The 24466-nt window shown below is 34.4% G+C and overlaps 1 protein-coding gene and 1 pseudogene across 5 annotated transcripts; one reads left to right on the top strand and one right to left on the bottom strand.

Annotated features, from left to right (window-relative positions):
- Positions 1-4180: 4180 nt before the first annotated feature.
- On the bottom strand, positions 4181-23985 carry LOC141459308 (beta-1,4-glucuronyltransferase 1). Of its 5 annotated transcripts, none has more exons than XR_012461437.1 (9): positions 23704-23985; positions 16050-16288; positions 14169-14362; positions 12200-12528; positions 11061-11233; positions 9676-9826; positions 8009-8244; positions 6837-7050; positions 4181-6104 (listed from the first exon to the last, which is right to left on the bottom strand). XR_012461437.1 is itself a non-coding variant. In XM_074138218.1 (8 exons), exons 1-8 carry the CDS (start codon positions 23770-23772, stop codon positions 7038-7040), a joined length of 1404 nt encoding a protein of 467 aa, XP_073994319.1. In that variant the 5' UTR covers positions 23773-23985; the 3' UTR covers positions 4181-7037. The 5 variants fall into 5 exon arrangements, 3 of the variants coding, with proteins under 3 accessions (XP_073994319.1, XP_073994320.1, XP_073994321.1); XR_012461438.1 differs by having other exon boundaries at positions 6930-7050; XM_074138218.1 differs by having other exon boundaries at positions 4181-7050.
- On the top strand, positions 18044-18162 carry LOC141459593 (5S ribosomal RNA; annotated as a pseudogene).
- Positions 23986-24466: the final 481 nt, after the last annotated feature.

Here is a 24466-nt window from a genome sequence, read left to right as displayed (position 1 = left end):
TTAAACAGTGCTCTTAAAGTCCTCGGTCTGCTGAGCTGGCACCATTTGATTTGGCTTAGGAAACATAAGAGTCTGCTAAATCTGGCCGTTAGTTATCACTGTTGTCGCCTGGCAAGGCATGGAGATTGTAAATAAATGTTGTTTTTTTATTTCATTAGCATACTGTTACATTAGCATTGTTACTGTACTGTTTCTCTCACCATAAAAATGGTGTTCCTGAATTTAGCGGTATGGATTAAGACAGTGAGAGAAAAAGTGGGAATACTAAAATAGCTTTCCGCCCCCCCCCCAACTTTGAGTGGGAGTCTGGGCCTGCCTCAGGCTATAGAAGGTAGGTAGGAGAAAAACTTTGTGTTTTCTCATTATCAGGTAGAAGAAATAAAAATATTTTAATTTGTGGTGATATGAAGAGGGGAACTCATTGATTTCGAGTTTTATTTTATTTTATGTATATATTCTTAAATTATTTATTTACCTTGAATTGGCGGATATTTTCTAATTTCTAAAATAGTTACTGAGCTGATTTACTCTTCTATATTAAAGAAAAATTGATTAAAGTTAAGTTATTAGCTTTCGTCTTTTTATGTTTTTGACTTAAGATTCGTTGCTAGGAAAGAAGAATATTTTTTGTTTTGATTTTCATTTTTGTATTTTATGATTAGTTTTCTAATTTAATACATTTTATTATCAATATGAGTGATTTTCGACAGAAAAAGTTGGATAATTAGTTCTTACATTCGCCAAAGATAGCACCACAGCCTACCACAGTTTTCATGTTTAAATTATTTTATTATATTCTTATAAGCGCCAGTTCTCTCTCTTTCACTTTTAATGTCTTACTCCCTTCTCTTTTCTAGTTTTTTTATTTTCCCATCTTCTAACCCAGCTGTCTGCACGCCACTAAATCTAAAATTTAAGATAACAAAGAACAGGAATTCTCTGACACTGGATATCGAGGGAGCTTACGCAGTACATTGCAGTCCGCTAGCATATTCCTTAATCTGTTCTTTTCTACATCAAATGCCGTAGAAAGAAAAAACAAAAATAAATAAATACAGTAGTAAAAGTAAGAAAGGTAGTAAGTAACTTTAAAGAAAATTTCAACAGTTTAGCACATTTTTTTTTTTTTTTACATTACACAATCTATGAAATGTAAGGTGGTAAAATATATAAATGAGAAAATACTACAAAAGAGGTAAAATACTCGTATGCATCACAATGATTTCAGTAAGTTCTATTTGATCAGGAAGACTTTATTAGCATGCAGGCTAGTGCCTGACTTTGCTTCTTATAGTATAGGCTATAAAGAGCATTTCATTTGGTAACACTGAAATTAAAAGAAATTTTCTGGCGTGAAAACACTCACAGCAATTTCTGTAACTACAAGTATCACAACTGTACAAAAAAAAAGAGAAGCTTTTCTCATGGAGACCACCGAAGATGAAGAAAAAGGTTTAAACATATGTGATTAAGTAGTATGTGTCAATAAAATTTCTTAAAATACAAAAATATCTCTGATTATTCAATTTCTGATAAGACAATAATAATATGCACTTTCTTAGTCTTCATGAAGTTGAAATGATAACTTTTAGGGGCTTTAATTAGATGGCATTGCACTTTATACATATATATTTAGTACGTAATATCCATATGTGTAAAAATCTTATTATTATCTGATTAAATGATCTGAAATTAAATGTGTTGCAAAAAATTATAAATTTTTAATTTTACACAGCACACAGCAGTTAACGCTGTTAATGTTAGTGTTAATTTATGTAAGGTAGAACCCAACAAGAACCTCATTGATACCAGACAAATTTCCTCCTAGACGCCAGTTACATTCAGTGTCAGTTCAAAACTTCACTCTCGCATTATTATTATTATTATTATTATTTTTAAAAAAGGTCTCAACTTTGACGCTCAATTAACCATTCATTCTTGGAAAATCCATTAAGAATTCTACAAGATGACACCTTCGGGACAGAAATTTGGAAATAGTCTCAACAAGGATATCCTAAATGGAAAATAATATATGAAAATTCATTAATAAATTAAAGCTACAGTCCTTTTTTTGGCCAAGCTAAGCATGTGTGAAATCTTGATGCCCCTCTATAATATATAATTCAGAATGTTGGACTCGTTTTCACGAGGAGAAAGTCTAAGGTCATTAACTTGGGGATAAAAAAACCTCAAAGAAAATTTTCTTCCATGCGAGTGAAATGACAGATGAAGTGCTGAAGGAGATATTGCCAAAGAATTGTTTGCTAATTTTAGTGGAAGCTCATCCTTCCTAGTATACTTTTTATTCTTTCAGGTATTTCACATCAAAATGAAGTCTCTAAAAATATAAAAAATAAACAATTTCAGTCTCAAGACAAGTATTCTAAAGTTAAAGACATCCTAGTACTTCTCGACTGATTCAGTGAGTTTGTATATTAGGCACCAGTTAGTCGCCCTCAATCTCAAAAAATATGAAAATGGAAAGGATTTTTATAACAACTGAATTTGGGCACTTAGATTATGTATCGTCACAAACCTTGCCTTTGCTCTCTTTTTATATTAGATGAAATTTTGACTGACTCAATTCTTCCCAGTGTTCATCCAGATACTGCTTTTAAAAATCCACTAGCACTGGCTGCATTTAAAATCAATTTATTTTAAACTAGAAAATATTGTTTTCAAATCAGAGGCCAATATTTTTAGATGATCCACAATGAAAATTCAGCCCTCATTTTTAGAAATGAAAGGTAAAAATGTTTGTCTGTAATCTATAAAAATAAATGCAATTGAGAGGGAAAGGATTAACTGAGTGGTTAGCGAATACTGGATTCCAACGTGGAGATTCCTGGTTCGAATCCAGCTGCTGGCCCTTAGATTTCCTCTTACTAGAAGCTTCTTTCAGCTCACTGTCCGGTGATGGACAGTGTTATCTACAACGAGAGGACACTAATCGGGGGCCACAGTAAAAAAAAAAAGAACCAAAGCCAATACTCCACTTTGTATCAAGAAAGATTTCTTGTAATTGATAATTCAACCTCAATGAAGAATGAAACCTTAAGAATGAAACTTTCCTCTATTGAGTGTGCACCCTACTTTGGAAACCATGAATGTAAATAGTACGCAGAGGTTCTTGGAGGCCTTTTTCAACTAATAGTATTATAACGTTTTATTAATACCTAAAAAGAGAACAATTCTGGAAAAAAAAGATTAGTGTTTTGTGGTAGTGAACATTCTTGAAAGAATTTCAAATTGTTTTAATAATTTTGGGAAATATTCCTACAAATATTCTGGTTTTTTAAATTGTTTATATTCTTAAATTTTAGATTCTAAGATTGAATAAAATTGTGTTAGAATCTTGATAAATGTAACAAAAGAAAGTCGTGAGTTTCACACCAGATTTTTCCTAGTATTTTAATTTATTTTTTTACATTTACTCTATATTTCATTTAATTAATTCTGATTTTTTTATATATATAACAATAAGAAAAAAATATATAATAAATTAGGCCTCTTTACTTTAAAGAACAAAGTATTAAAAAGGAATCTTTGTGAATTCAAGAATTTGAAGCATAACTATCTTGAATATGATTATTTAGAAAACTAAATCAATTATAATAATGCCTATTTTTGAAGGCGGGTTTAACGTCCATTGCCAAATTAGGTATCCCAGACAGGGCTGAAAAGCACATACTTCACTGCATTCACACTCAGGTGCAAAAAAAAAAAAAAAAGAAGAAGAAAATAAGTAAAGTTCTTCTTTTTAGAACACCAATTCTCTCTGGTGTACGGAACATTAGGACGCTCAAAAACAACTAGTTGCTGCCATTATTCTGTTATTAATTTCGCCTCATTTAGTTTTCTCGATCATGACTGCTCCTAAATAATCGTATTTGAAGGACTAAATCTTTGAAAATTTGGTAAAATTCACAGATCTTGTCCTAAAGCTTATCTGGCACTGATCATAAGCTTGGCTTTGGCTTTCTTGTTGGTTACTTTCAATTTTCTTGTAATCCTGCTTTGAATTCTTGTAAAGCACTCATCAATACTGCCTTCAATCTACTAGTCAGAACAACACTGTTAAAGTACGCTGATTATGCAAGTAAAAATATGGCGTAGTTGTCCCCCTCTCGTTTGACACACGATTTGGGTATTCAGTTTAGGATAATGTTTAAGCTAATGACTTTTAGTCTAAAGAGAAAACAAACAAAGAGATAAAATGCCCAGTACACATTTCTCATGTCTAAGTAAACCGTTCTAACAAGGGAATGAATTTAGAGATATTTTTCTCTTTTAATCATAATGTTATTACATTTTTTTTTTTGCACCTGAGTGTATTTTTCCATTAAATAATAATTTGAAATAGGTACTTCCTAGTAATTATTCCGCGCTCGTAACCACTCTGCCAACTCTGTCACAGAGAGTTAACATATTTGCCTAAGTTAAAATTATTCTTACGATTTGATTTGTCTAACTCTTGATAACATACAATAATTACAAACATAATTAATATTTTAAAGTTAATATTCTTAATTTTAATGACATACCCTGATTTTTATTTATCATTCCTAGTGTTGTGACAACTGATTTGCTCCACAATTAGTGAATAATATAATCCTGGAGAGCTGGTATCCCCATAACTTACTTTCTCTTAAAACAGTAAGATGAAATATTACGGTTGTAAATAGAATTTTAACAGATATAAAATCCATTAACCAAAATTACAGTTACTAATTTTAGTATTTTTGTTTTCATTTTGATACTATCATTTTAGAAATAGTCATTTTTTATTTCACTTTTTATATGTAGGCATGCCGTTTGTATTTAAAATATTTTTCGGGGAAAAAGATTTATTGTGGGGGAAGTTCTTTTGCAATCCTGTGTTTTTTTTTTTTTTTACAGCACATTCACTCTCAGAATTCACATTCACTTCAATTGGGCAATACAAGTTCTAGTAAGAGAAGGAGACAAATGCCGCTGACAGATGTGGGATTCCCATTCATGCCAATTATGTGCCAAAGTCCCCATTAAAATTATATAATGTGTCTTCGCAAGATTATTACTTACTTTCGATTACAGCTCGTAGTTTTTATTTACTTGGTTTTAGTTCATTTTTGGCAGAAGAAACTGCTGTGGCTACGCTCAAACCTCACCTTTATGTTCGTGAAAATAGTAAAGCCACAAGAAGTTGTAGATACTTGTTTCTAGTCTACTAGTTATCCCCGTGGAGGCTTTTCTGGCAGCCGTTTGACATGACCTTAGCAATTCCTGGTAGCTGAACCAGTGGCGAAGGGCCGGAGGCTGGTCCAAAAGATACTGCAATCATCTATCTTCTTTTGTTGATTTTAGGCAGCAGAATACTTATTTAGGGCCAGCAAGAGGTCATAAAAGTCCCACTTTTTTATGCTAGACAAGGCAAAAAGCATACCACTGCGTGATCCTGCAGATAACTGTATGCAGGTCTCTACTCGGACCAGGCTGTCCTAGCTGACTCAATCTAGCTTTACGTTTTTTAAATGGCTCTAGAAAACATCCCCACTGGATGGGATTAATAATCCCTGCGAAGATTGTGGCAAGAAGAGTAGAAACACTCTCTTGACATCCTGTCAGATCTCGTCATAATGGTTAGATGCGATATAATCCTAGAGTAGATGATAGAGCAAAAGGTGTGAACAGGGGAGGTTTCTCTTACAAGATTTACAAAAAAAAGTTGGCACAATGTACACTTTTGGCTGCTTTGCCTTAGGAACAGGACCCACCCCATATTAAAATAGAATCTTGGTAATTCTTAAATACTTATTTATTGTTCGAACGGCTGTAAATCTTTGTTGTCTCAAATTACGATATGGATTTTGGTCCATGATTCGATTTAGATTGCTGTTGTACTTCTTTGGAGTAATTGTATCGGCCCAGATAAGATAGCATAGATAGGTATTCTGCTCATGTACGACTACTGAGTTAATACAGATCTATCGCTTTACACTTTAGGAAACATTTATTTTAGGTGGGTTCTGAAGGGCTTTTGCTCCGAAATTGTAACTTTACTTCCAAGGTTTGATGAATGCCTTGCACGTGGTGGGCAATGTTACCAGCCACATCCAGTTTATCTGAAACGACATAAAAACTATTGTACCAATGTAATGGCTAATATATTTAGATAAGGAATTACTATCACGTTCAGTAAAATTCAAAGTTAGAACAAAATCAGAATGAATGAGACTTGGTTATTATGATTGCAGTAAGAGAAAGTCATGTGAGTGTTCACAACACATTTTTCCTTAAAAATTAACAATTTAATATAAACAATAAGAATAAGAATTCATTTTTTATCTGTTCTATGAAATTTTTGTCTTAATAAATAATAACAAACAATTAAAATGAACAAAAATCCGTTTTTTTCAGTCACAGTATAATATAATTTTATATGAGCACTATTTGCTATAAACAACCCAATTTATCTATCTCTAGGTTCATAAATTTATTTAATTCTATACAACCATTTTAAACTAAAAAGTTTATTATCTCTAACTGCTTCTGAGCATCTTGTTCGCTATTTATAAATATTCTTTGAATAATTTAAATTATGTTGTATTTTATAAAAAATGTTCTTTTTTAATGGGGTAAAAACGAATAAATGATCGTTATTTTTACTAAAGATGTTTTTTGACTTTTAAAATTAAGTTGTATGAGTCAGATATTTAAAAAAATGACATTATATTAAGCAATTCTGTCGATGATTCAGTTAAAGTTATGTTGCCTGGTTCAACTGTGTGCTTTGAACTAAGACACAGTCCTACATATTTTAGTAAATTTATGTCACTAAAAAAAAAGTGTAGTACCACTGTAGCTATGCGTGCTCAATGTGAAATCAAAGAAGGATGTCAAAGTACTATACGGTGTTGCTTTCAAAAACTTAATACTAGTGATATGACCTTAGTGAGAAAGACAGAATAGGGGCAGCCATCATGTGAAGCAGTCGAATCAAATCCACAAGTATTAATGGACTTGCTGCAGAACTGGCAGTGTCTTAAGATACGCCGTTAGCCGCCATCTCTGTACAGAAAAAGTAAATGAGACTTAGAATAGTGGAGAATGAACTTAGTCCTCAGCAAGGGTGTGAAGGTTGTGTGTACGTTTAGTGGTTATATTCAGCTGACGTTAAAGAGAATGTGTTAAAATGTATTTTTAAATGAGTTTTGATGATGTTGCTCATTTGAGTTTTTTTATAATTAATATTGTGTAAAGTCTGTTCAGCATACGTTCGTAAAGACATTCCTTTATTTAATTAAGGCATTAGCTTTTTATACTCCAAGGAAAATATGGAGCAGCAAAGTTTCAGCCAGACCTTGAGAGCTGCAAAGAGCCGTAAGGCAGTATGTACAAGTAGTATCAAATTATTGGTGCAGCTGCTAGCGTAGTTTTGCGGCTTTTTGAAAATCTAATTCAAAATTAAGCACTAAAAAAATAATACTCGCTTTATCATTGCAGTTACAGTTATCACATGTTGCCGATGCTACCTCAGGCCAACTAATTTTTCAACTACACATCAGTATAGTTGGCAATGCTAAAGGCCACTTTACAGAGCTAACTCACTTTTTATGATCCCTTTGAACTTCTAAGATCCGTCGGCTCTAAGGGACTTCCTATCTAAACGCACTTTTTGTGGTTACACTTTTCTTATACTTAATGAGTACTAGGTCTAGATCTATTATTATTATTATTATAATATATATATATATATATTTAAGGTATTTAAACTATTTTCTATAAGGTTTACGTTTGTTGCAAGACAATTGTTCAGCTGCTGAAGATTAGACTGAAGAGTTTGATGCCATCGGTGAAGTCTAGGTTTAAAATCGTGATGTCTTCCAGTCTGACCAATAGAGAGGTACAGCACCACACCTAGGGTTCTTAAGTCTCTTCGAATGCACACGGAGAACTATCTAATCCGCGGAATTTATTCTATTAATTTACTGTTTAGTTCCTAAAGAAAAGGAAAGAAAAAACTCACATGGCTTTACGAATGTTTGTATTTTGCTCTTTAGTCCTACCAACTACCATGTTTAATGGATCCTTGTTGTAACGTGCAAATACTTCTCTTTTGAATTGATCGAAATTCTTTCGATTATTTGTATTCTGTCGTTCTCTCCAAGAAGGCCGACCTTTCCTGTTCTGCAGACCCCAGTGGATTGTAAACACTGGTGAGAGAACTAGGAATTCATAGCCAACCACGAACATTTCGTATACCTGTAAAACAAAACAAGATAGAAATTACAAGTTTATCAGTAATAGCACTCATGTTTATTCGATTTGCAACTAGGTTTCCATTTCACACTAAACTCTTGGTGTCTCAAAGTGTAGTGTGAGACGGAAACATAGTTTCGAATTCTCTACACCAAACTTATTAATCACCTCTGATAATGAATGAAAGTCTAAGATAAAATAACTGTGTTGCCAAAAGTGCTGACATAAAAGGTCATGAAGCATTGCCATGCACTTACTCAGTACAAAAAAATAAAGAAAAAAGCCATCTGAGAAAAAAATAAAGTCAGTTGCCCTGTCCAAAGCAAATTAAAATCACGATGTTCGGTACTGAATAAAGTTCAGTTACTGCCAGATCTCCGTGAGATCAAACAAGTTTTGGTCCTCAACCTTCTAACGGTCCATTTGCTTTCAAAAAACCATGAATCTGTCTGAAGGAGTTGGTACGGATCTTACAGAAGCTTGGTCTCGAAGCCTCTGCCAGCACTACTAAACGATCTTGAACTTTTTTTTATATTTTTCTTTAGCCTGACCCTGAGTCTCTCTTTGCATCACACAATCCTTAGCACTATCGTATATTGCACAATGTATCGGTAAGTTCTGTCTTCTTCCAATAACATCACCAGTACCGATTCGGAACATTCTTAGGGGTTGAACTCATCATTAATGTTTAAAAAATGACAGACATATCTTTCAAAAAAATTAAAATAAAAAACAAACTAAGATATTAAGATCAAATCATACAAAGGTTTTCATTTAAGAGCAAAAAGACTATCGTAATATTTTGCAAAATAGTCTTGGTTCAGAAACTAAATAGTTTGTTATTGGAATATATGATTGTAAAATAGCAGTTAAAATTAGAACATAGGTAAGTTCAATACGGGTGACTTATTGCTACTGCAGATCGGCTTTTAGGAAGTCCAAATTTCAAGCTCTTCAGATTACAGTCACATTCTTGAATGTATTGCTTGTTTCTGCGTCATTCCAGACTGAACTACACCTAATAGTCTAGTGCAAGTAGCTCCTAATTTTCAACTTTAATTTCTGCTTTATTTCTTGGATGATTGGGCAAGGAGGAAACAAGCATTCTTTCTTTAAAGTTAGAAATGGATATTTGGAGCAAACACGTAAGTGTGTATGTCACTGTTGGCTGCTAAATAGAATTATAGTTTTATAGTGCAGTGGTCAGCGCTTACTTTGGTTCGAATCCAACTGCTGGCACTTAGATTTACTTTTCCTAGGATGGACAGTGTTTTCTATAACGAGAGAGTGCTATCCGGAGGCCGGTAGTGCTCTGAAAAAAGTTCCAGACGCCAATGACCTCAGATGTTGACGCGATGTTGATTTAATAAATAAATAAATAAAAACAGTTCTTACGGTAGCAAAGGTATGACAGAGCGAAAGAGTTAGAAATACCTGTGTATTGCGAGTGAACCCATAGCCGATAAACCTCTCATCATGTGGAGGCACAGTGTCCGGTGCTATGTAGAATGGTTCGTACAGAAATTCAAAGTTAGTTACACTGTGGCTAATATGTACAGCTGCATTGTGTAGATCTTGTTCCCATCTGAAACTCATAGTTCTCTTTAAGTAAATTAGTCCATTCGTTCAAGAATTAGAGAATAATAGAGAACAATAGCACGACTTTCTCTTACTTATTGAATGATTTTCATTGATAAATTCAATACTTGAAATTTACTGATTTTTTTCAAATTAATTAATTTTTATTATTTAAGGCGCGTCAACGTCATAGATCATTGGCGCCCAAAGTTTTTTCAGTGCACTATCGGTTTCCGGACAGTGTTCTCGCTTTAAAAACAATACTGTCCATCACCGGACAGTGAGCTATAAGAAGCTTATAAAAAGAGAAAATCTTTGCGCTAGAATCCAGTACCCGCTAATCCCCTCCCTATTTACTGAAGTGATGAGAATCTGTCATAATTTCTACGAATGTCATTAATTCGGTTTGGTGATATAAACTACTCCTAATAATTTTCTGAGGAATCTGAAATTATTTTTAAAAGTAATTTCTTTTGTCATTGCTATAAAAAGCCTCTCTTCTAAAGATAATTTATGATACATGCAATTAGTAATTCAAAAATCTATGAAGTAATCGTGTGGCAGACAACAAAAATCAGAGAGTAAAAGAATTACTGATACACGGAGGTTATCACTAAGTACAATTAAAAGTTTTTACGGTCAAAGTATGATGCCTGAGTGCCGGACTTATGATGATGTATTGCTACCTAAGACCGTTTCGCTAATACCATGTTTAGTTTGTTCAAAAGCTCCGGCTGACGGATTTTCCAAGCCGTACAATATGTTCATTTTGTAATTTGTAAATATTTCATATGAAGAATAAATATTATTATAATTATTATTATTATTATTAGTTCAAAAGAAGGGTACGCTAAAGGAATGATTAGAGTGCATTGAAGGAAGATAAAGATAAAGATAAGAAGATTAGAGGGAGGGTTAAGATTGCCAGAAAAACTGTTCTTTCCTCCAACAAAAATGGTAGGCCAATAAGACAGCACCTACTGCACAAAACGTTAAGAAAATCATAGCTGCCATTTTTGAGAAAATCACAAAAATATTGCATTAAAAAAAAAAAGAGTTGAATGTCAGCTAAAACTTCAGTAAGGGAACCACAATTGAATTACTGTGTAGGTATACATTCATTAGCTTGCAACGTTCTCAGAATGTTTACATTAGATGCGTCAGTTGCAGTTCTTGCAAGTAATAAGAGAAAGTATTTCGGATGAACTTGAGTGCATTAATAACTAAAACATAAGAATTACCTTGAAAAGTTTGTAGCAAACTGATTGTAGATGAATACTTTATGATGAAATGGACGAGCCAGGCCTCTCGTGGTTAGTCGCACCAGCTCAGACTTGTTTGGAGGAAAGGTGACCCTAGGGTCTAATTCATATGTAGGCACCACGTAAGCGCACAATCTCTTGCAAGTTTCAGCCTGTTCAACCAACAAAGAACATTATTTTAAAATATCATGAACAACGCTGTAACACATAAATCTATCCACTGGAAATTTTCACCGGGAATGTTAGGCGTCATGTGGTACTATCATTGTGACACTCAAGAGATAGCGCCACAATACCACCTGACCCAAAGGTTGAAGGCATTAGTTTACCTTCTAAGCCAAGTAAGCCCGACATACTAATAGCAGTGCAGTGCTATTTCTTCCTCTTCTTGGGAAAACAATTATAACAATCAGTCACCATTCCGAGCAATACATATGCTTTCCCAATCTGTAGGCACCAAGGCGCCATCTAAGTGGCTACAAGAACTTAGGAATATTTCCATTGTAAACTTAATTAATCATTACTCCTAAATCATGGAAGACCCACGCTCAGACCATACAATTATCTTTTTGCGACCAATTCCCGCCAGGTTGCTTAATTCCTAAGGTAACTTTGTAAGACTTAACAGCCCGCAGAAAATGGTCTGGCATTTCAAGCAAAGGACAACTTAGAAACTGATTATTCACCGTTTTGTGATATGGCAGCACAGATTTTTTCGATAACTGTGACTAATTTAGTTGCCTTCTCGAGTTATAAAACCTTCGATTAGCCCTATGTAACACAGCTACTTATGTCTTGGAGCCGTACCATACTGAGAATACAATAGACCTCTGGATCGCGGTGCCATAGGCTTCTTTGGCAGTCTCCATTGAATTCCTACAAGGTCGCTTGATATTGCATACAATCCTACTGTTTTCGCTTGCTTTCAGCCGTCAAAAAAACTCTGATATGATGCTCTACGCTATCTGCACAAGATATTTAAGCATCCATTAAGTCGCGTTTTTGAATTTGGTCCAAAACTGTGCCGGAAGACATCCCTGATTAGATCAATGAAATATTTGAGAAAGTTTTGATTGTGTACAATAAGCACTACAATAAAATAAACTGAATTTACAAACCTTCAAAAATATATCCACTCCTTGAGCGAGATCTAGTGAAGGCACAATATCGACATCAGTCAGAAATACATGCGAAGTTTGGCAATTCTTTCTGGCCAGATTGCGCAAGTGATTTTGCGGATATGGATTCCTCAGTCTCCATCTTACAGTCTCTGGTGTTCGTAAGTGCAGTAACTCCTGTAAAGACGCTTCTGGATGTGCACAATCAAATCCACTTATCTTCTCTGTCATAAATGACTGTGTTGGTAGTCTTTCTTTCGGGAAAGCAACATGAAAGCTAACTCTCTCACGTACTGGCGCGTAACATCTTCTTAAGAATTCAACATAGCCTATAGAACAAAACATTTGGTGAGGGATCTTTCTACAAATAGTTAGAATGGATCGCTTCCTAATTATCTGCTTAATTAAGAAGCTAATATTATGGAGAAAGGGCGCTCCAGTCTGTAACATTCAGACCTGCTTTAGAAAATGGTTATTCAATATTAAAATCTTACTTTTTGGGACAATCTGAGCCGGAATTAGGACTTTTCCAGTGATTATTAAGCAAATATCATGCAGAAAGGGCGCCCCAGTCTGTAACATTCAGACCTGCTCTAGTAAATGGTTATTCAAGATTAAAATCTTACTTTTTGGGACAATCTGAGCCGGAATTAGGACTTTTCCAGTGATTATTAAGCAAATATCATGCAGAAAGGGCGCCCCAGTCTGTAACATTCAGACCTGCTCTAGCAAATGGATATTCAAGATTAAAATCTTACTTTTGGTGACAATCTGAGCCGGAATTAGGACTTTTCCAGTGATTATTAAGCAAATATCATGCAGAAAGGGCGCCCCAGTCTGCAACATTCAGACCTGGTCTAGTAAATGGTTATTCAACATTAAAATCTTACTTTTTGGGACAATCTGAGCCGGAATTAGGACTTTTCCAGTGATTATTAAGCAAATATCATGCAGAAAGGGCGCCCCAGTCTGCAACATTCAGACCTGGTCTAGTAAATGGTTATTCAACATTAAAATCTTACTTTTTGGGACAATCTAGGCCGGAATTAGGACTTTTCCAGTGATTATTAAGCAAATATCATGCAGAAAGGGCGCCCCAGTCTGCAACATTCAGACCTGGTCTAGTAAATGGTTATTCAACATTAAAATCTTACTTTTTGGGACAATCTGAGCCGGAATTAGGACTTTTCCAGTGATTATTAAGCAAATATCATGCAGAAAGGGCGCCCCAGTCTGCAACATTCAGACCTGGTCTAGTAAATGGTTATTCAACATTAAAATCTTACTTTTTGGGACAATCTGAGCCGGAATTAGGACTTTTCCAGTGATTATTAAGCAAATATCATGCAGAAAGGGCGCCCCAGTCTGCAACATTCAGACCTGGTCTAGTAAATGGTTATTCAACATTAAAATCTTACTTTTTCGCACCATCTAGGCAGACCATAATAGGAGTTTTCTAGTGATTATTTAGCGAATGCTTGGTAGAAAGAATGCTCTAGTTGAAGGGTGGACCACCAAAATGATCTTGTGGGTTCAATTGGAAAATTCATTATAAGCCTGTGGGCCGCTTATAAAATTATATGTAGATTGGATCCACAACAAAACTTTTTGCAGTAAAAATTCAAAGCAGAATTAATTATTATTGTTGTTTTTATTATTATTCATAAATAATAACATAGGTAATATAATAATGACATACAACTAGAAAGCTTGAATTGTGCACAATTGTGGAGATAGAGGAGTATTATAATTGCCTATGTTTGCGCGTAGATTACACCAACAGGATAGGAGATACAGCCATTCGAAATATGAAGGATATTGAAAGTTCTCAATAATTATCACCTTATATCAAATATTGATATATTAGAGAGATTGTAAAAATTTAAAATTTAAAAAACGTACACTAATGAAAGTTGTTGAATTTTTTATTTCAGATTTTTTTTTCAATACAACACAGTGTAAGGTTTACCTTGCAAAATGCTGAATTCGTCATCTCCGGCCGCAAAGAGTGCTGCAGAGATTGGGCCGGTCCAGTGGTGGGCTACTTCAACTAAGGAATGTAGCCTCTCTACGGAACTCTGAGTGGCCAGGCAGACCGAATACCTAGACGATAGCGTTCTGAAATCGTCACCCACTACAACATGGTCTACCATCTTTATCGTTCTAAAAAAGTGAATAAGCACTTACAGTAAAGATAGTTTAGATACAAACCTATTATGAGAGTATAAAAAATATATGCTAATGATCCTATCTATTAGGAAACTACCAGCCTCTTAAGATATACGAATTTGATTCTCTGTAGCTTACTTATTAAATATTTTCAAATCTGTGAGAATGTGTGAAATATTTAGACAATCACTTTTCACTTCAAGATGCTAGTGGATGCAGTTCAGATAAAAATCTTCAAGATTATAACCATATGATTTACAAATTATACAATTTTTATCTGGGTTAAACTTATATTTGTTAGGATTTAATACTGTATTTTTTTTTGGAGGCCACTTGGATCTGAGTAATTAATTTTATTTACATGCAGTTTAAAATTAACATATTTATATATTAGTAAATTTAACCAGCAAAAATAGCCGTAGATTACATTTACTAATCTCACTAGTATATAAGCAAAGAGAGCACCACTTTCTCAACCTTTCGCTTAGTTATTTTCCCCTTTACGAAAAAAAAAAAAAAATCCTAATAACCAGATAAGAATGATGGATTGATGACATTTATCAAATTTATCAGGTCTTGCACAAAAATAATATATCAAAAAAAAAAAAGTAAAGTAAAGTAATCGCCTATTTTTTTCAGGCGGGGCTTAACGTCCAACTACCATTTACTAGGTGTCGTAGACGGAGGCGACTAGCAAGCGTACTGCACTATTTCTCATTTAACCATTAAATAAAATCCAAGGCCAAGACCGGGAATCGAATCCAGTACCACAATACATATTAGCTTTGCAGGTCTTGCCTCTTAACCCGCTCGGCTAACGTGGCGCCTAATAAAACGTATATCATATTTTAGATATTTATTTAATAGTTTACTTTAATTAGACTCTAGCACCAGCACTGAGCTAGAACTAACTGTCTGCAACTTGTGCTGACGACCTTCAGTAATATTATTAAAACCACATTAAAGAGCTGAATACACCAATCAACAGCCTTAAGAACACCATCAATAACCTTCACTAAGGCAGGTTACATGCTAAAATTCCTGCGATTATCAGATTGGAAAGAATAAATGAAATGAAATAAAAAAAAAGTAATAAAGTTGATTTCGGGAAAGATCCCTTGCCGGTCTGCACGTTGCGCTACACTTTAAACTGGAATTCATCGATTTGCTGACCTAACGAAACCAATCAATGGCGAATTGCCAGATCTGGCCGACTCACATGTTTCCTAATCTAATAAACAGATTCATTATGACGGGTCTGGTTAATCTAGGCTGTCGTAAGCTTTTGCGATTCGATTGAACGAACGGATCCTATTTGTGCAGGAATGGCACTTGCCGTGCTCGCGCAGGATCATTATAGTTAGACCGTGCTTGTCATGTCGCTTGCCATTATACTATTAGGCCACGAATGATTTGCTAAGAACTGAGATGTTTTATTAAGAAATTATTAGTTACAGCACTGCGCGCCGCGCAAGCGTGTTTGGTACCTAAAATAATGTTTCTATTTTCCTTCTACCTAAAGATAATAATCTTGGGTGAAGGGAGCAAGGCAAATACCATTCCAGCATGATGATCCATGGGTCTGGGTTAAATATTGAAACTATGACGAGAATAATAATATAGACATTCATGCGCCTTAAATATAAAGTTATAGAACAATATTTAGTATATATGGTAGAACCTTGTGGTGTCCCAGCGGCCCAGTTGAAGGTCCGCACTGAAGATGGGTGTCGTGTTGGTCACAGTGAGTGTATGGCGAAGTTCTAGGTCAAGAATAGCCGGTGGCATTGGAGGTGGTTGTGGCCGTGATGGCAGATCTCCAGAACATTCGGTTTGCAACAGTCGCAGCATCAGCACCACGTTGCATGATGTCAGCACCAAGATACTTACGGCGCTTACATTCCATAACCGGCTTCCTAGCTAACACAGCACAATTCATTAACTGTTAATTACTAGCACAAACATGTATATAGGATGGATGTTACCTTTAAACTCTTGCTGAGTGAACTGCTACGTATATCTTTATTGTCGCGTATTTTTTGGTTTTTATTAAAAAATATTTTTCAAAGTGTTTTCAAGCCGTAAATTTTGACCTCAAGACGGAATATGAAGTGCATTAATCAAAAAATGAGAAAATTGAAGAATTATTAATAATGTCGAGAAAGGGAAAGGATTAGCTACAGGGTTAGCGTATTGGACTCTCACGCGGAGATCCCGGGTTCGAATCCAGCTGCTGGCCAGTGTTGTCTGTAACGAGGGAACCAGCCTCAAATTATGTATATATTTACGGTTAATGATAATTTTTACTATCGAATGATAAGCAGTTGGTTTGGCAATGAGCTTATTAAATGTCAGGAATCATTTAAATTGTGGAATTTATTTAAAAATACGAATTCCGGTCTAATGACAAAGAACTAGCTTGAAGCCAATACTCACTATTAAAACATCTGTATTGAAAAATAATTGAAGTTTGTACAAATGATTACATTCCGTGTAAATAAGGCAAAAACAGATCTACTGATTTTAGGGGTACGTTAAGAAGAAGTAATTTTGTTCTATAATGTAGTTAAAGATGTGGTACTTTTAAAGATTACTTTAAGAATTCATCAAGTTCACTGTTTAGTTTCCTTAGTTATTGTACTATACTATTGTACAACCTGTTGAGCTAGTACCACAGTCAGGGCCGGATTTTCCTATAGGCTAACTAAGCTTAAGCCTGGGGCCTCAAGATCAAAAGGAGCCTACATTCAAATTGTTAGCAAAATTAAAGTTAGAATATTCTAAAAATATAACATATTATATTTTAACATCTAACATATTGATACATATCACAGTAGTGATGTATTTTATTACCTTGCATGTATTTTACAAACTTAAAAATGGGAGGTGAAAGGGCCTCATAAGTGGAATAGCCTAGGGCCTCTTTTCATCTAAATCCGGCCCGGAAGATAGAATTCCTTATGAATTTTATAAAAATGCTCCGAATATTTTGTGGGATTACATTTTATTATACTTTAACAAAATATATAACACTAGCACTATTCCAAAAGCTTTAAAATACTCGATTATTTATTCTCTCCATAAAATGGGTGAAATGAATTTAGTTCTAGATTTCATTTTATGATGCATTAACTAAATTATTCATTTCTTTTGCTGATATTGGACAAATGGGTGAAGGGCAGTAAAATTCTGATTGCCAGACTGGCTTTAGGAAGACTATGTCCACAATAGATGAAAAAACTTCAAAGGCTTGTCGACTTAAATGGTGCTACAAAAAAATAAAACTATACGCTTTTATGTGGTTGTGGATTTTCGGGCTCTATTTCATAAATAGAGATGCACTTTTCCATAAGCTCAGTTTTCTGGGTTTGTAAAAAAAAAAAAGAAAAAAGATAATCATATTTAAAGAGCTTCAGCAGTATGAAATGAAAATTGCTTCTCTTGGAGTCGTATCTGGATGGGTGGCTTAAAAATTAAAATTGTATTAACTGTGGACGACATTGTACTGTTGGTTGAGTCTCCCAAACCCCTTCGAAGGATGTTGTTTAGATTTAGAAAAACTACTACTGTCAATAGAATCACTAAGTCAATTTAGTTAAGCCTAAAAAATAATGTTTTTTAAAAAGCGGTGTAGAAGATTTTTGGATCATCCGAGGTAAAATAAATATACTTCAAGCCAACGGCCATACCATGTTGAATACAGAGATTCTCGTCCGATCACCGAAGTGAAGCAATATCGTGCGTGGTTAGTATCTGGATGGGTGACCGCCTGGGAACACCTCGTGCAGTTGGCATTTAAAGGCGCCAAAGATAGCCGAGCGGTTACAGGTGAGATCTGTAAAGCTAATATGTGTTGTAGTACGGGGTTCGATTCCCGGTCTTAGGCCTTGGATTTTATTTAATGGTTAATAAAAGAAATTTACAGTAAAGTATGTTTGCTAGTCGCCTCCGTCCACGACACCTAATTGGTAGTTGTACGTAAAGCTCGCCTGAAAAAATAGGGAATTACTTTAATTTTACTTCAAGCCTTTCTTGCAGGACGAAACACATCGGGAAAAAGAATAGTAGTGATTGAATTTGCTAATTACAAGGATATAATGGCCTAATATCTGTAAAACTAAAAGTACCGATTTATTGATAGATCAAGATTTGCCAGCATTGACGAGAATCAGAACTAAGCTACTATATTGGTGAGAATAAAAATTTCGCAAGTTGAAAACTGATTGTAGATCAGATTTTGCACTGATAATTTAATATTATCCGTTAATTTTATCAAACTTTTTAGGTTCAAACGGGATGATGAAGTTGGCTTAATACCAGAAGAAGGAAAAGATGATTTTGAGACACACAGGACACTTTTTCAAAGCTTGCTAACCAAGGAGGTCGTGTTTATGGCAGTGAAAATCCTGAGTGAAGTCAGTATTCACCAGTAGTGAACACTGCTCATTAACAAGGTCATCTCTAACGTGGCAACGGGCAATGGCTTCCGTAATTAATGAATCAATTATTAGTAGGTTCTTATTTATTAATACTTACCATAAAATATTAAGGGTTTAAATTACAAATGATATAATAGAGATTTTTTTTATTGAGTTTGTTGCTTACTGTTAATTGTTTGCATTTCGCTCAATCAATGGCTTATTTATTTATTATCATTTTTGTATCCATTTTTGTCAAATGAACATTTTGTTTTGAAAAAAAAGATATAACAAAGTTTGAAAGGGAAGGGATTAGCTATGTAGTTAGCGTATTGAATTCACACGCGGAGATCCCGGCTGTTGGCCCTTAGATTTTCTCTTCCTAGTAGCTTCTTACAGCTTGATGTCCGGTGATGGACAGTTGTCTGTTACAAGAGAACACTGTCCGGAGGCTGTCAGTGCACTGAAAAAAAGCACCGGGCGCCAATAACCTTAGATGTTGACGCGCTTTAAAACATTAAAAAACAAAAAAAAACTAAACTCGAACGTGTCTTTAATAATTTTATTTAGAACTGTATTGAAGAGGAGTAAGAATTGAGTAAGTCAGATAGAATTTTATAGGTTATAGAAGAAATTTGTCTGAAATAATTATGTTTAAAAAAGTTGGTAATCAAGTTTTATTTAAAGCAAATGTAATGTAACTAAGCTATGCGCCAAAGCCGCTAGATGGCTCTAGTGAGCCTAAGTGGGTGTGAATGAATGAGACCTGTCCCCCTATACCAGTGACGGGCAAAGTACGGCCCGCGGGCCAACTCCGGCCCGCCGAGGGTCCATCGAAAAGGATAGTATACGGCCCGCTATAATTACGTTTTGACGGTCGAGAAGTATAAAGTAGATTCTACTTAGTAGAATAATAGATGCATAACCTATAGGTGAAGCTAAACTAGCCGCGTAGTTACACAAGTGTATAATGCTGTAATGTTTTTATAATATTATGATTAAAAGCTTTAACACAAAATGCATTTTTTCTATAATTCTGGCCCTCCTCTAGAATTTCTTAAACTTTGTGGCCCCCCCCCATTAAAAAAGTTTGCCCACCACTGCCCTATACGGTGAAGGGTACGAGAGGAGTAGACTGAGCTCCCTGCTACGAGAGAGCGCTAACAGGCTTAAACACAAAAAAAGTTTTAAGCAGATTTTTCCTGTTTCTATTTAGTTGTGAGTTGATGGCAGTAACTCTTGCTCTTTGGCGAATATAACTGTTATGGAATACTTTAATGCACGTTAGGCACTACCTAGTCCGTTCTGTAGTTTTATATATGTACTGCTTTTTTTTAGTATATAATGGGGCACTATGTTTCTTTTACTTCATTTCCTTTAAGAAGTTAAACTTATCAAAAGATGTGGCTCCCTTTTTTTATTCTATTTTTCTGTACAAACACTTGGCTCCCTTAGTGATTTCTCTAAGCCAGTGATAATGGCGCCCAACACACAATCTTTAAGTACTTTAAAATAACCAGATTGTCTAGCCCGGTTATAATGGACAACCATAACAAAATATTACCTAATGAAATTACAGTTAAAAATTTCAATTCTAAAGACAGGGTTTTGAATTAAGAAGAATAAAAACAATTTAAGTTATGCAAAGATAACGGAATTATGTAAATCGAATGGATGATCAGTATTTCGTGATTGTTATGGCCAGTACATGTATGTCTGTTGGCAGTACATGTATGTCTGTTGGCAGGGCAACTCAGACATAGATTATTACTGTTTACTAACCGATTATCTGGTTATGTCAACAGTTTTAGAATTATATTCAGATCATATTCCTCTTGAATTAAGTTTAAAGTTCAAAAAAAATCATAAAGTGAGCATGTTAATGTGAGTTACACGCTAACTAATTAACTAAATTATTGTTCGCGAATAATAAGAAAAGTTGGGAGGGGATAATGTTATTATAATTATGTAAAAATTATATTGTAATATTATTTTTAATTATAATAGAATTTGTATATGAATATTTTTGCTTCGAGAGCTATCTTTCGCAGTTATATATTAATAATACATTCAATAATAAACACACAGCGAAAAAAAAAGCTTTTTGCTAGCTAAAATAATAACAAAAACAATAAGGGAAGGGAGTGAAAGGATTAGCTATGCGGTTAGCGCAGGGGTCGGCAACCTATTTTAAGTAGAGAGCCATTTCTCCTTAAATAATTTTAATAAATCTTACCAAGAGCCGCAAGGATGATAGTGTAAACAAACTCTGTAGATCATTTGTATTCACAAATTATTATTTTATGATATTCAATAACATTTAAATGCTTTAAAACTGTCCGGTAGGACAGTGGTAAAAGGGTTGATCGTCAAAAACTGCACGAAAAAGGCGTAACGTTGAAAAACACCCAACTTTGACTATTTTACATATTTATTTTCGCATATTGCAAAGAAAATAAACAAATAAATAATAACTAAACCAGTGTTTGAATGAAAATGGCGGTAGTCTTATATAATTACGTGCTTTATTTTAATATAATTCTATTCAATTTCAAACCTATCACATTTAAAATTCTTTTTGAAAAAATATCTTTACTTTAATAAATGAAATTTTCATTTGTTTCAATAAAATTGAAATATACAATTTATTTTGGACAGGCTGAAGAGCCACTCAATTTGGATATAAGAGCCGCATGCGGCTCGCGAGCCGCGGGTTGCCGACCCCTGGGTTAGCGTATTTGATTCCCACGCGGAAGTCCCGGGTTCGAATCCAGCTGCTGGCCCTTAGATTTTTTTTCTTCCTAGGAGCTTCTTACAGCTCACTGTACGGTGATGGACAGTGTTGTCTTTAACGAGAGTGCACTGAAAAAAAGCTCTGGGCGCCAATAACCTCAGATGTTGACGTGCCTTATACGAGTATATTAAAGAAAAAGAAGTTTTTTAAAAGCAAACCAGATGTCATAATGATGAAACGTTAGACCTTTGTTACTTACTGGCTACTAAAGAGGCGACTAATCTAATATAGGTTACAAGCTGGGAAAATTAAATCAAAATGTTAGGAAGCCGTTAAAAAAGGTGAATATTTGAGCAATTCTAAACTGGATAAATTACGAAGGCTGGATGAATTAAAATATATAATATTAAAGAAAAAAATCAATAAAATAAAATTGGAGAATATTTTGTAAACAAATTTTTCCAGTCGTGATTGTTTCAATGTGTTTTACCCAATCATTAAATAATTCCTCTACATAAAAAACGAAACCTACAGTTTCGGCTATAGCACTATTAGGGGATTTCTTTAATTAACACCATGTCTAAATAATACACGGGTAAGCAGACTAGTTCGGAAACTTCGAGCACATTCTCCGGAAGAGTTTAAGGCAGTTTCCCGGAATGGTTACTCCACTATAAAAATCACATCTTGTAATGGAGCACAGTCCAGAGCTAAAGAATTAGGAGTATGCCCTTCTTTGTGGTCTTCACGTCCTGCATTTTTGATTTTGTTGACCCATAGTGGGCTAACCCTGTGGGTCTGATGTGTGGGAGTTAGAAATGAAGCAAGAATGACATAAAAGTCCGCTATTGTTTGACCTATTTTAGAATTATTTGGTATTAAGGTGAAAATCTGAACCTGTTAGCGTATGCTAGTGTTGAAATTCTTTTATTGATTAATTAGTAAAATTTTAGTTAGTTTACAATGTATACTTTTAATAAATAATGTTCACAAAATGTAGCTCAAAAGATATTTAAATCAATTGCTAGTAAAATTTCTGGAATAGAAAAGTAGTTTTCTCGAGGGCAAAATATGAATATTTGGGTATAAAATTTAATTTAAATTTAAATCTTAAAAAAAAAATTTTTACATAAATTAAGTATCAATTTGCTTTAAATATTGTTGTTATATGACAGGAATAATGTGGTTATGATTCGAAGGTTCGGCTGTTCAATTCAATTTCCACATTCTGTGCTCAAACGGGGAAGGCAGTTCCAGCAAGTTGAGAAATTACAGCTTTTTTTTTGTTTTACTCAAACAGATGTTCGGTATGCCATAGTGCAAACTCAGCTAGTTCTTTTAACTTAGAGACAGGCTTGATTAGCATGTTAAACAATGTCAAGGAAGTCTCGAAAGTAAGGTACTAAATTTTGGTTATAATTGCGTTAGCATGAATAGTTTTGTAGCTTTTAAATAAGCACAGTACTGCAATCATTACATTTAGCCTAAGTTTGTAACAACAGTTCGGTGATCTTTCTCAGATTCTTTTCATAATCTATACTCAAATCAGAGTATGCTAACTTTTCAATTAAAACTGGTGATTGTACCTCTCTATTACTTCATCCGTTGCTCCCATTTTATTTAAACAATAATTAAACATATGGTTTAGTCAGTATAAAACTTATGTTTATCTCAAAGGTTTTCTTATTGTCTTTGTTGTGACTTTTTTGAGAATTTAAAAGGTATTTTTATTACCCAACCAGACTCAACCGCAAAAACATTTCGAGTTATTCTTTGTGGTTAGCAAGGGTTTCATAATAACTACCATGTAAGAATAAAGGTAATTTGTTATAAGTATTGAAGACCTCCTGGGTTGAAAGCTCGACAAAAAGATGAATAGGACTGAAATTTGTAATATTTTCCCTTGACTGTTACGTTTTAGTAAATTGATTGTTTAGGGAACTTTAAATAAAAAGTGATAAGCTTATTGTCTTATTATTGACTACCAAATTTAATACTTTTATCTCTTTCACTTAATTACCGGCCATCCTCCCTCAAGCACAGTTTGCTTTGTTGTGTAGCAAATGTAAATTATCAAAGCAAGCTCAAAAATTAGTAAAAATTCCAAGTCTTAAAAAAAGAAAATCTTTGACTTCTATAAACAATTAAACATGAGATTTTTCACAATAGAATTTGATATTTACCTGAAGTATAGCTGCGAACGGCATTGAATGACGGGGCGACCGTTTCTTGTTAGGCCGTCGACTGGCCATGTCTCAGCCGGCCTGACCGAACTCGCACATTCTTGGACGACAAATGGATTAGTTTATTTTATTAATATTATTATTTTTTAGGTGAATGTAGCCCACATGTATTACATACTCTTCCAAGTAAAGAAAAAAAAAAAGTATGTTATTTACAGCATAAAACAGAATACCGTGCTGCTTTTGGTGTCAGGTTAACAACTGCATGGTAAGATCGTGTTATGCTGTGCGCGGGGTCACCCCATCCACAGTTCATCAGCTGATCCGTATTGATCTGTCAGCGCGCCTGCCCAACAACACCAAAACTACATAAATAAATAAGTCATCTACAGAGAGAAATAGAATTCAACTTCCTCTTGTTGAAATTAATTCCGATTCCGACAATTTCTTAATACTTCCGGCATTAAAAATGTCCACCAATAAATATATAAAAAAAACAATAGCAAGTAGTTCAACACAATTATTGGACCAACCTATTCTGAACGCGATCTCTCCCTTCCTTTAGCCCTTATCTCGAACAATGAAAACAGCACTCTAGTCAACATATTTTACTTTCTGCTATCCGTTGTAAAAAGTCTTTTCATACACAGAAAATTTCGATTTATTGAGTTTTCTCTCGAAATATGTTTTTAGATAGAGATACGGAGGTGTGGCTATTAAATAACGAGACTGATGCTGCTACAGAAAAACTATGCATGCGCCA

This window comes from Rhodnius prolixus, unplaced genomic scaffold (assembly GCF_049639745.1).
Source record: "Rhodnius prolixus isolate KJV_2025 unplaced genomic scaffold, Rpr scaffold_11, whole genome shotgun sequence".
NCBI lineage: Eukaryota > Metazoa > Arthropoda > Insecta > Hemiptera > Reduviidae > Rhodnius > Rhodnius prolixus.
The sequence above is the reverse complement of the archived record's forward strand: the minus strand, read 5'-3'. Positions and strand labels throughout refer to the sequence as shown.

What these genes read in the sequence shown, in the direction of transcription:
- LOC141459308 (XM_074138218.1), bottom strand. Translation starts at nt 23,772, where the DNA reads ATGGCCAGTCGACGGCCTAACAAGAAACGGTCGCCCCGTCATTCAATG. An exon ending in CGTTCGCAGCTATACTTCAG is followed by an intron (nt 16,289 to 23,703) that starts GTAAATATCAAA and finishes GTGCTGTGTTAG; the next exon opens with CTAGGAAGCCGGTTATGGAA. An exon ending in GAGTGGATATATTTTTGAAG is followed by an intron (nt 11,234 to 12,199) that starts GTTTGTAAATTC and finishes TTGGTTGAACAG; the next exon opens with GCTGAAACTTGCAAGAGATT.